We start from the raw sequence: 11,926 nt of genomic DNA on the forward strand, positions 1-11,926 counted from the left end.
ATAAGAAAGGACAAAAATCAATGAGATTAGTACCTAATTCAAGATGTCAGAAAAAGCATCACAAGATAAATCTCGAGAAAGTAAAAGGAAAGAAGTAAGAAATTAAATAAATTTTAAAAATAAAGTTCTCACTAGGTAAAACTAAACTGGGGTCTTAAAAGCTGACGAGCTGCCATCCAAGATACCTTTGGTCTCATCTCATCAGGAGCAAAGAAGAGTGAAGAAAATTAAAGACACATGGAAACAAATAGTCAGGGTTCTATTGCACCACGGAACCTCAGCCTGCATGACTCTGACACTAGAAGAAATAGATGGTGCCTGGCTACCACTGCCAACCACTCAGAAAGAAATCAAAATTGGAGTTTCTGGATAGAGCAGGAGAAAAATGTGGAACAAAACTCAAAATCATAAAAAAAAAAAAAAAAAGACCAGGTTTACTGGTCTGAGAGAGACTGGTGAAACCCCTGAGACTATGGCCCCTTGTCACCCTTTTGGCCTGGAACTGAACTTACTTCTGTCGCTTCCAGCCAAACAACACACAAAACTACAAGGTGAGCAACAATCAACCATGGGAGATGAGAAGGGCAGAAACTGCGCAGGGAGATACCTCCGAAGGCAGAAATGCATAGGAAAAAGGACACAGGGAAAAGGTAACCACAGGGAGGAAGTGGGAAGACAGCTGTTACATTGTGGGGATTGTAATCAATGCCATGGAACAAAATGTGTATGAACTGTTCAATGGAAAATGAATTTGCTCTGTAAAGCAAATATCACAATAATTTTAAAAAAGGATGACGACTACATCATTACATTACTGTCAAATTATATCAACATATAACTGCTAAATTTCATCATTATATAACTGCCAAATTACATCATTACATATTTGCCAAACCACTGAAAATCATGGCCCAGACAAGTTGACACATAACCTTAATCACTACAGCCAGTGCAACTCTTGCCTTGTACCTCAGTGTTCATTACTGTCAGACATACATCATTAATAAAAAGAATAGTTCAATAGATTATTTTACTATTCATAAATGTGAAATGTCAGATAACAAGACAGTCGATAAATGAAGAGGAGTAGTATAATTCTTGACATGAGAATAGACAACTATTCATCTAATAATTATTTATTGAACTGTACATTTACATTTTATGCACTTCTATTTTTTACTTCATTTTTCATTATGAAGTTAAAAAATAATCATCAATCTCATCAGCTGAGAGCCAACAACCTTTACAAAGTTAAAGTAGTACAAGGTAGTGAGTGCACTTACCACATTATTTACATATTCAGAAAATAAAAATAATCCAAATTATATTTCTAAACTACTTCACCATATTTTTCATCATTGGTAAAAATAATCTTGGGAGTGGAGAGTGCTCCTGACAAGTTTTACAAACCTTCCTCATCACCTAACTGTATTATTCCTCTTACTATACATTTCTCTTGGACAAACTGCAGCTATTACTGTGTGGAGAGAGAAAAAGGTTACAATTAACATACCTCTATCTGCTTTCATATCCTCTGCTTCCTACCAACAAAAAGGCTAACTTCCTCAATTTCAAATTTAAAAGTAAAATAGGTATTTGAAGGGTGGTGAGATGATCAATTTCAAGTCGAAGACAAGGATTCAGAACACCCAAACCTTTCCAGAGTCACTAAGTGAGCCTCACAAATAAATCTTTGGCAAAGAGCCTTGATAGAGCAAACTAAAGTTTTCTTCTTTGAGAAAAGGGGCAGACATGTTTCAAAGAACCCATAGGTCACTTATGCCTGCAATATTTAAGCCCGTAACTCTTTCAAGGAAACATATTAAAATTAGAAATTACTGACACCACATATGTTTATGTATAATATATGTAATAAGTAAAATATATAATGTACTTACCACTTCCATTAATAGACAGATTATGGGTCTTGAAGCTATCCTCAGTACTTTCCAAGGTCAGAGTAGTATGAGCTAGCAAATTATACTTTGCACCACTAATATGAGAAACAAGACATGTTTTAAATATTTTCATTATATAAAATATTTGGATGTTATAGATGACAGATTTTAGACAACATATGTTATCAATAAATTTAACATGTTTGTCTCTTTACGATGTTTGTCTTAATAAAATCTGCAAATTATTTGGTTTAACTCATACACAAATGTTTCTCTGAATGATCTCCATCTATTCATTTAGTAGATATTTACTGAAAATCTAATATATGCCAAGTGATGGGCATTTAATGGTGCGCAAGACCTAGCATTATGTTCTGGTCCAGGTGGGAAGGAAGAAAAAGAGAAAGGAAATGAATAAATCAAATACTGGCATTTGCATTTTGTAATGCAACTTTTTCTATGAAGGAAGCAAACAAAAGGAAGAGAAGACTATGTTAGGTAGGGGAACCAGGAAAGGCCTCTCAGAGGTAACAGTTATGCAGTCGTAAAAGGAGCTGGCCAAGCAAAGAATGCAGAGAAACATTCCAAGCAGAGAGAACAGAATGTGCAAAAGGAGGGCTGAGAGAAGACCAGTGTCATCGGAGCACCGTTCGCAAGGGGGACAAACGGTGCAACACGAGCTTGGAAATAAAGGCAGGTGTCAGATTATGCACGTCCTTGTGTGCCTTTTAAGAAGGATGGATTTAATTCTGAGTGAAAATGGGAAGTCATTGAAGGTTGTTAAGAAGGGGACTAATGGGAACTGACTCATATTCATTTCCTGGGAGTAAGAATTAATCTTTCTTTGAGTTACCTACTTCAAAAAGGTGGGGTTTTTATCTATAGTGTGAGGAAAGATAGGTTCCATTACTAATAATTTTTTTCCATTTTATTATAATCCCCTTTATGCAGCTTTTGTTAAAATAACACTTGCTGAAGTACCGAGAAAATCTAGGAATAAATTTCATATCCTGGTACTTGTGATAAAAAGTGAATTTTTATTCAGTAATACTTGTATTTTCTGTGTGAGTAATCTTAATTTTACTTTATGACCTTTCTTAGTTTTACTATTTTCCAAAACAGTAGAATATCAAAAAACATCTCAAAACTCAAAATACCAAAGTTATTGCCATTAGGTACCTTCAAGTCGATCCCAAATCATAGCGACCCGATGATACAGAGTCGAACTGCCCCGTAGGTTTCCTAGGCTATAATCTTTACGGGCTCATTGCCAGGTCTTTGTCCCACACAGCCACCGGGTGAGTCTAAACCACCAACTTTTCAGTTAGCAACCAAGCATCACCGCACCAGCAGAACTATCAACAGGATAGTAATTAGTTGCTCTTATATAGGTTTCAAAGAGTTATATTTTAGAAAAGTAGATAGGAGCTGGGTATGAAGGATAAAGCATTATAATTTTTCCCATTTAAAAATAATGAAAAAAATAGGATTCCTGTTAGCATTTGTGTGCTCTTTCTTTCTTTTTTAGGAAAAGATCAGAGACAATAATTGAGAGTTGCATCACTTATCCAGCACTCTTTGATGGAAACTAACAACAACTTCTAGGTGCTGGGACTACAACAATCAACAAAATGCAGCAGGGGAGTTCTTCACTCTTAGAAGACAGATAAATAAATATATGACTGTCTGAGGTCTATAAAGTTAAGTAAAGTAGAGGAAGAGGATTAAGGTGATGGGAGGTTGTTATTTCAGATAAACAAAAGAGAGGAAGGACTATCTGAGAAAGCAACATTTGAACAGAGACCTGAATTAAAGAAATGAACTGTGAGAACAAAAAGCAGATGGAAGAGCATTTCAAGCAAAGAAAAGTAAGTGCAAAGACTAAAGTGAGTACATGCTAGGTGGGTGTGGCTAACAACAAGGCCAGTATGGCTGGAGTACAGTGAGGGAGAGTGATGAGAGATGTCTAAAAGGTAAGTAAGGGGCAGACAGTGTATACTGTAGTGCCTCACAGCACATGAAAAGAACACCAGATTTTATTCTGAGAAAGATGGGAAGCAAATAGAGGGTTTTGAGCAAAGATGCTATGATCTGAATTTTTAAATGATCCCTCTGGTTGTTGTATGGAGAACAGACCACAAGCACCAAGAACGAAAATGGAGAAGCCAACTAGAAAGCTACTGAAATCAACCAGGCAAGAGCTGATGGCAGCCTGCAACAGGGTGGTAGCAGTAAACCCATTGCCCTTGAGTTGATTCTGACCCTATAAGACACAGTAGAACTGCCCCATAGGGTTTCTAAGGCAGTGATCTTTATGGAAACAGACTGTCATATGTTTCTCCTGCAGAGCGGCTGGTAGGTTTGAACTGTAGACCTTTCAGTTAGCAGGCAAGCCTCTGTGCCACCAGGGCTCTTGTGGTATCAGTCGAGGGGTGAAAGTGGTAAGATTCTGGATATATTTTTAAAGTTGAACCATGGTGGACATGGGAATCAATGTGGAAGATAGGAAGAAGTCAAGGACAATATCAAGGCTTTTGCTCTGAACAACTGGAAAACTGAATTGCTAACTGAAATGAGGCAGATAGAGAAAAGAATAGATATACAAAGAAATAATTTAGTTTGGGCAATGTTAAGGATGAGGCTGTTTTATTATCTGAGATGCACTGTGGGGAAGGCAGACAGATCTATGAGTCTGCAGTTAGGGGAGGACTAGGTTCAGGATATGATATAAATTTGGATGTTATCAGCATATGGATGAAATTCAAAGCCATAGGAATAAAGGAGAGTCCCTAGAAAGTTTAGTCTAAGAACCAATACTGGGACACAACATTTCTGATTATTAAGTTTAAGAGGAATGAACAAAGAAGACAAGCAAGGAACAATCATTGAGGTAGAAGGAAAAAAAAAAAAGAAAGTGGTATCCTATAAGGCAAGTAAAAAGTGTTTCAAGGAGAGTGATGAATTGTATTAATAAGCAGTGCTGAAAGGTCCAAGATGAGCACTGATAACTGAGCATCAGGTTTGGCAATTGTAGATCCCTGTTGACAACACTAACAGCAGTTCTGTATATTGGGGTGCAGGTAATATGATCAAAGTCAACATAAAGTGGTTCAAAAGAGAGAGGGGAAGAGAGGAAGTGGAGACAGCTACCTGCAAAGAGTAATTGTGAAATTAGGCAGTAGAAATGGGAGATATTTCAGCATGTTTGTACATTTGTGGGAGTGATGTAGTAGAAGAAAAACTGGTGATGCGGAAGAGAAGGAGGAACAAGCGCAGGAACCTACACTAGTTGAGTAATTGAGACGATGGTATCTAGCACATAGACATGGCTTAGAAACAAAGGCAGTTCACAGCAAATACAGATACAGATGCAGGCGGGCTGACAGATTTGGCAGAGGGAGGATATGTAAGTTCTCTTCTGATTGCTTTAGTTATATCAATGATATATGAAGCAAAATCATCAGCTATGAATGAGGAATGAAGACAGGATATTAGATGTTTGAGAAACAATCATGTGTGAAATATTCACTCTGAACAAAGATGAAGTGGAAATCTATGACAACTTAGATACCACTTAAGGTTAGTTGTTGTTGTTGTTGTTATGTGCTGTCGAGTCAGACCCGACTCATAGTGACTCCTCCTTGGGTTTCCGAGGCAGTATCACTACAGAGGTAGATTGCCCAACCAGTAGTTATAACATGTCTAAAGTGAGACCTGTCATTATCACCCTTCTCCAGTTTCTCATCTACTTCAGTGCATGTGCTGAGAAGCTAAAATTGGGATTTAACCAAAGTTAAGTTCCTCCAAGTTAAGTAGACAAAGGGAGAGAGATGCTAGGAAGGAATAAGATTATAAATCACGGTGCCTAAACTAAGTTAGGGCCCGAGTTTTGAAGAGAATAAGGTGAGAATATGCAAGGTGGTGGACAGAGTGGGATACCTGCTATACAGATTTTCAAGATTAATTAATAATTGCAACATAGAATGCATGAAGTATGAATCTAGGAAAATTAGAAGTCATCAAAAATGAAATGAAATGCATAAAGATCAATATTCTAGGTATTAGTGAGCTGAAATGGACTGGTATTCACATTTTTAGTTGGACAATCATACAGTCTACTAAGCCAGGAATGACAAATTGAAGAGGAATAGCATTGCATTCATTGTCAAACACACCATTTCAAGAACTCTCCTGAAGTACAACGCTGTCAGTGATAGGATTGTACCCATAAGCCTACAAGGAAGACTGGTTAATACTACTATAATTCAAATAAACACACCACAGCAAATGTCAAACATGAAGAAACTGAATATTTTTTAAACCAACTTCTGCAGTCTGAAATTGATCAAATGAGCAATCAAGATGCATTGATAACTATTGGTGACTGGAATGCAAAAGTTGGAAAACAAAAAAAGTAGGAAGATTGGTAATTGGAAAATATGGTGTTGGTGATAGAAACAACATCAGAGATTACATGATAGAATTTTGCAAGACCAGTGACTTGACTTATCCATTGCAAATCCTTTTCTTGACAACATAAACAGTGACTATATACATGGACCTCATGGATGAAATACACAAAAATCAAATTGACTTTATCTGTGGAAAAAGATAACGGAGAAGTTAAATATCATCGGTCTGAACAAGACCAGGAGCCAACTGCAGAATAGACTTTAATTACTTGTATGCAAATTCAAATTTAAGCTGAAGGAAATTAAAACAAGTCCGCAAGCTGAAGAAAATTAAAACAAGTCCACAAGAGCCAAAGTACGACCTTGAATACATTTCACCTGGATTTAGAAACCATCTCAAGAATAGAATTCACACACTGAACACTAATGATCAAAAACCAGACAAGTTGTGGGATGATATCAAGGACATCATACACGAAGAAACCAAAAGATCATTTAAAATATAGGAAAGAAAGAAAAGACCAAAATGGATGTTGGGAGAGACTTGGAAACTTGGTCTTGCACGTAAGAGTAGTTAAAGCTGAAGTAAAAGAGTTGAAGGAAGATTTCAAAGAGTATCTTGAAGAGACAAAGTATTGTAATGAAATGTGCAAAGACTTGGAGTTAGAAAGCTGAAAGGGAAGGGCACATTTGGCATTTCTCAAGCTGAGAGAACTGAAGAAAAAATTCAAGCCCTGAGTTGAAATACTGAAGGATTCCATGGGTAAATTATTGAATGACGCAGGAAGCATTAAAAGAAGATGGAAGGAATGCACACAGTGACTGTACAAAAAAGAACTAGTCAATATTCAAGTACTTCAGGAGGCAACATATGATCAAGAACTGATGGCACTGAAGGAAGAAGTCCAAGCTGCACTGAAGGCACTGGTGTGAAACAAGACTCCAGGAATTGTCAGAAAACCCATTGAGATGTTTCAACAAATGGATGCAAGGCTGGAAACCCCCACTCATTTATGCCAAGAAATTTGGAAGACCATTACCTGGACAACAGACTGGAAGAGATCCGTATCTGTGCTCATTCCAAAGAAAGGTACTCCAACAAAGTGTGGAAATTATCAAACAATATCATTAATATTACCAAAAAAAAAAAAAAAAAAAAAACCTCGCTGCCATTGAGTCAGTCCTGACTCATAGTGACCCCTCCTTGGTTTCCAAGGTATTATCTCTATGGAATTAGATTGCCCAATCTTCCTTCTGAGGAGTGGCTGGTTAGCAGTCAAATGCCTTAGGCACTATGCCACCAGAGCTCCCATGCAAGCAAAATTTTCCTGAAGATAATTCAAAATGGGTTGCAGCAGTACATCAACAGGGAACTGCCAGAAACTCAAGTGGATTCAGAAGAGGACATGGAATGAGGGATATAAATGCTGATGTCAGATGTACCTTAATGAAAGCAGAGAATACTAGAAAGATGCTTATCAGTGCTTTATTGACTATTCAAAAGCATTCGACTGTGTAGATCATAAAAAATTATGGACAACAGTGTGAAGAATGGAAACTCCAGAACACTTAATTGTGGCCATGAGGAACCTATACACAGATAAAAACACAGTTGTTTGAACAGAACAAGGGGATACTGCATGATTTAAAATTAGGAAAATTGTGCAACAAAATTGTATCCTTTCATCATACTTATTCAATATGTATGTTGAGCAAATAATCGAATAAACTGGACTATATGAAGAACATGGCATCAGGAAGACTCATTAACAACCTGCCATGTGCAGGTGATACAATCTTCCTTGCTGAAAGTGAAGATGACTTAAAGCACTTACTGATAAAGATCAAGTCTACGTAGCCCTCAGCATGGATTACATTTCAACATAAAGATACAATAATCCTTACAACGGGACCAATAACCAACATCATGATAAACAGAGAAAAGACTGAAGTTGTCAAAGATGTTATTTTACTCAGATCTACAATCAATGCCCATGGAAGTAGCAGTCAAGGAATCAAATGATGGATTGCATTGGGCAAATCTGCTGCAAAAGACCTCTTTAAAGTGTTAAAGAGCAAAGATGTAACCTTGAGGTCACCTGACTCAAACCATAGTATTTTCAATTGCCTCATAGGCATGTGAAAGATGGATAATGAACAAGGAAGACTGAAGAAGAATTGTTGAATATTAAATACACCATAGACTACAAGAAAAAACAAATCAGTCTTGGAAGAAGTACAGCCAGAATCTCCCTTAGAAGTGAGGACTGTGAGACTTTGTCTCACATACTTTGATATATTATAAGAAGGGACCAGTCTTGGAGGATACTATGCTAGGCAAAGCAGAGGGTTGGTGAAAAAGAAAGACCCTCAATGAGATGGACTGAGACAATAGCTAAACCAATGGGCTCAAACATAGGAAGGATGGTGAGGATGGTGTGGGACTGGGCAGGGTTTCATTTTGTTGTGCATAGGGTTGCTATCAGTCTGAACGGATTCAACAGCACCTAATAACAATTATTAATGACAAGATCTAGGATACAATCATGGGATAGATGGCTGAGATGGACTAGAGGACAAGATCACTTGAGGTAGGGAAGTCAAATGAGACAGAAAGACCAAGGTATTAGATGCATAGTCTTCATGTATGTTTAAGTCCATAAAGAGCAATGTCTGAAATGGTGGGAGGTAGGGAGAGGGAGAGAAAGAATGGAGAAAGTTTTTTTGTTTAATTTTTAGGATTAACATTATAATTTACTCTCATTGGTCACCAAAAGTATTTTAGTAGTCCTCAGTCTAGGAGTTGTTGTTCGGCAATGTGGGTTGATTCTGACTCATAATGACCCTACACACAACAGAATGAAACACTGCCGGGCCCTTAATCATCCTCCCAATCCTTGCTGTGCTTTAGCATTGTTGCAGCCACTGTGCCATTCCATCTCGTTGAGCCTTCCCCTTTTTCACTGACCCTCCACTTTACCAAGCACGATATCCTTCTCCATGGACTGGTCCCTTCTGACCACATGACCAAAGTAAGTGAGACGAAGTCTGGCCATTCTTGCTTCCAAGAAGCGTTCTGTCTGCACTTCTTCCAGGACAGACTTGTTCATTCTTCTGGCACACCATGGTACATTGGTATTCTCTGCCAACACCATAATTCAAAGATATCAATTCATCTTCAAACAAAAAAACCAAACTCACTGCTGTCAAGTTGATTCAACTCATAGTGACCTCTCGGGTTTCTGAGGTGGTATCTCTATGGAAGTAGATGGCCCAATCTTCCTTGCGAGGAGTGGCTGGTGGGTTTGAACTGCCATCTTCTAGTCAGCAATCAAATGCCTTAGGTACTATGCCACCAGAACTCCCAATTCTTCTTCAGTAACACCATGGCTTGGATTAGGCACACCTTAGTCTTCAAAGTAACATCTTTGCTCTTCAACACTTTAAAGAGGTCTTTTGCAGCAGATTTGCCCAGTGCAATGAGACGTCTGATATCCTGACTGCTGCTTTCACAGATGCTGATTGTGGATCCAAGTAAAATTAAATCTTTTTTTTTTGTGTGTGTGATTTGGGTGAAGATTTACAAACCAAATTCACTTTCCATACAGCAGTTCACGTATACTTTGTCTCATGACATTGACCACAGTTTACCACAATGCAATAGCTCCCCTCCCACTTCCTCCCCATAGTTACCTCTTCCCTGTGCCCATCTGTCCATGCACTCCTGCCCCCTGAGCTGTCTGCCTGTGCATAAGCAGCCCTTCTTTCTCCCATGATTGTTCTCTCCAAGGAGTGTATCTACCTGAGGTAAATGTTCAACTCATGTAAAATTAAATCTTTGACAACTTCAATCTTTTCTGCATTTATCATGACGTTATTTACATACTCAGAATTATACTGTCATAGTCTAGTTTTGAGGAATTTTTTGTTTTGTTTTCTTTATGTTGAGATATAATCCATAGTGAAGTCTTTGATCTTCATCAGTAAGTCCTTCAAATTATCTTCACTTTCAGCAAGCAAGGTTGTGTCATTTGCACACCACAGGTTGTTAACGAGTCCTCCTCCAATTCTGATGCCACATAGTTATTCCAATATACAGTGGAATGTAAAATGCTGCTATCAGTGTGCATAAGGAGCAACCATGCTACAGGACACGCATATAAATTGGGTGCATTGGAGAGGTGACATGTTTAGAAAGCAACTTGGGTGGTAGATAGGCTAAAATTATTCGATGACCAAAACTTATGTTTAAATTTTTCCTCAGGCATTGGGAAATGATTGTTACTGATATACTTTCCTTAATTGCTTTAAGGTAAATATGATAGACAGTTACCTCTACTTTCAATGAATGACACATCTAAAAATAACAATATGAAACAATGTTATTGATAACCTCCTCTGAGAATGGTTAAATTATGACATATCCAATTGAAAGAGATGTGCAAACAGTTAAATACTCAACTACTAACCAAAAGGTTGGCAAATCCACTCAAAGGCACATTGAAAGAAAGGCCCAGTAATCTTCCGAAAAGACACAGCCTTAAAAACTCTATGGAGTGTAGTTCTACTCTGGACAGAGGGGGTTGCCTTGAGTAAGAATCAATCTGACAGCAGTTGGCTTTGTTATGTTTTTGTATCCAGCTGATAGAGAATGTGGCCATTAAATAATTACATGAAGACTCTATAACAACTTCAAAAACAGAAAGTTGAAGGCACAGTATAACTTTCGTTGCTGCTACATTAGAGTTGGTACTCAACTCATGACGACCCCATGTATGATGGGACAGACCGTTGTGATCCATAGGGTTTTTATTGTCTGATTTTTTCAGAATTAGATCACCAGGCTTTCTTCCTAGTCTGTCTTCCTCATTGGAAATTTCACTGAAACCTGTTCAACATTATAGTAACACATAAACCTTCACTGACAGGCAGGTGGTGGCTACCCCTAAGTTGCACTGGCCCTGAATCAAACTCTGTTATCCCACATGGAAAGCAAAAATTCTACCAGTGAACTACCATTGCCCCCAAAGTATAATTGTCTATTGTGGAGAAAAGACAGTATAATTCTGAGTATGTAAATATCTCCCAAATGTAGGTATTTAAAAGTCTGGAAAGAAAATATCAGCTCAATATGAATTTGCATTAAAGTGGTTGAACAAGGAGTAACTTTTTCCTGTGTTTTATTTCTCAAGTTTATATTACTTTTGTAATGAAATAATAAGTAGTGAAGTAGCAGGATAAAAACTCCCTTAAAAATCAGAGAAACTCAAAGCATTGTAATACTGCATCTACTTATGTACAGTTTAAGGAAGTTTGACATGCAATATCTTTATTAACACTCACAATACCTAATTCAAATTCAGATAGGTAAGGCAAATATTCTGATCCCTATTTTCCTATAAGAAAACTGAAGTTCAGAGAACTTCACTTGCCTGTGAAGAAACTTACAGCCTGTAACTGACCTGCTTGTAGCTAGAAGTGGCATACTTCAAAGAGAATTCCACTATACTATATTATCTTTAGGAGCTCTGGTAGCATAGTGCCTAAGGCACTTGACTGCTAACCAGAAGGCTGGCAGTTCAAACCCACCAGCCACTCCTCGGAAGGAAGGTTGGG

General features: G+C 37.8%; 1 protein-coding gene across 1 annotated transcript in view; it reads right to left on the reverse strand.

The window, feature by feature from the left end:
* The window catches only part of RTKN2 (rhotekin 2), a 110,124-nt gene that overhangs the window by 31,052 nt on the left and 67,146 nt on the right, over nucleotides 1-11,926 (reverse strand). The window contains exon 7 of the mRNA XM_007959387.1: nucleotides 1,899-1,993. Within this exon, the coding sequence (XP_007957578.1) occupies nucleotides 1,899-1,993 (95 nt within the window). The remainder of the gene's footprint in view (nucleotides 1-1,898; nucleotides 1,994-11,926) is intronic.

This window comes from Orycteropus afer, unplaced genomic scaffold, assembly GCF_000298275.1.
Source record: "Orycteropus afer afer isolate SDZICR_OR568_19922 unplaced genomic scaffold, OryAfe1.0 scaffold00016, whole genome shotgun sequence".
Lineage (NCBI taxonomy): Eukaryota > Metazoa > Chordata > Mammalia > Tubulidentata > Orycteropodidae > Orycteropus > Orycteropus afer.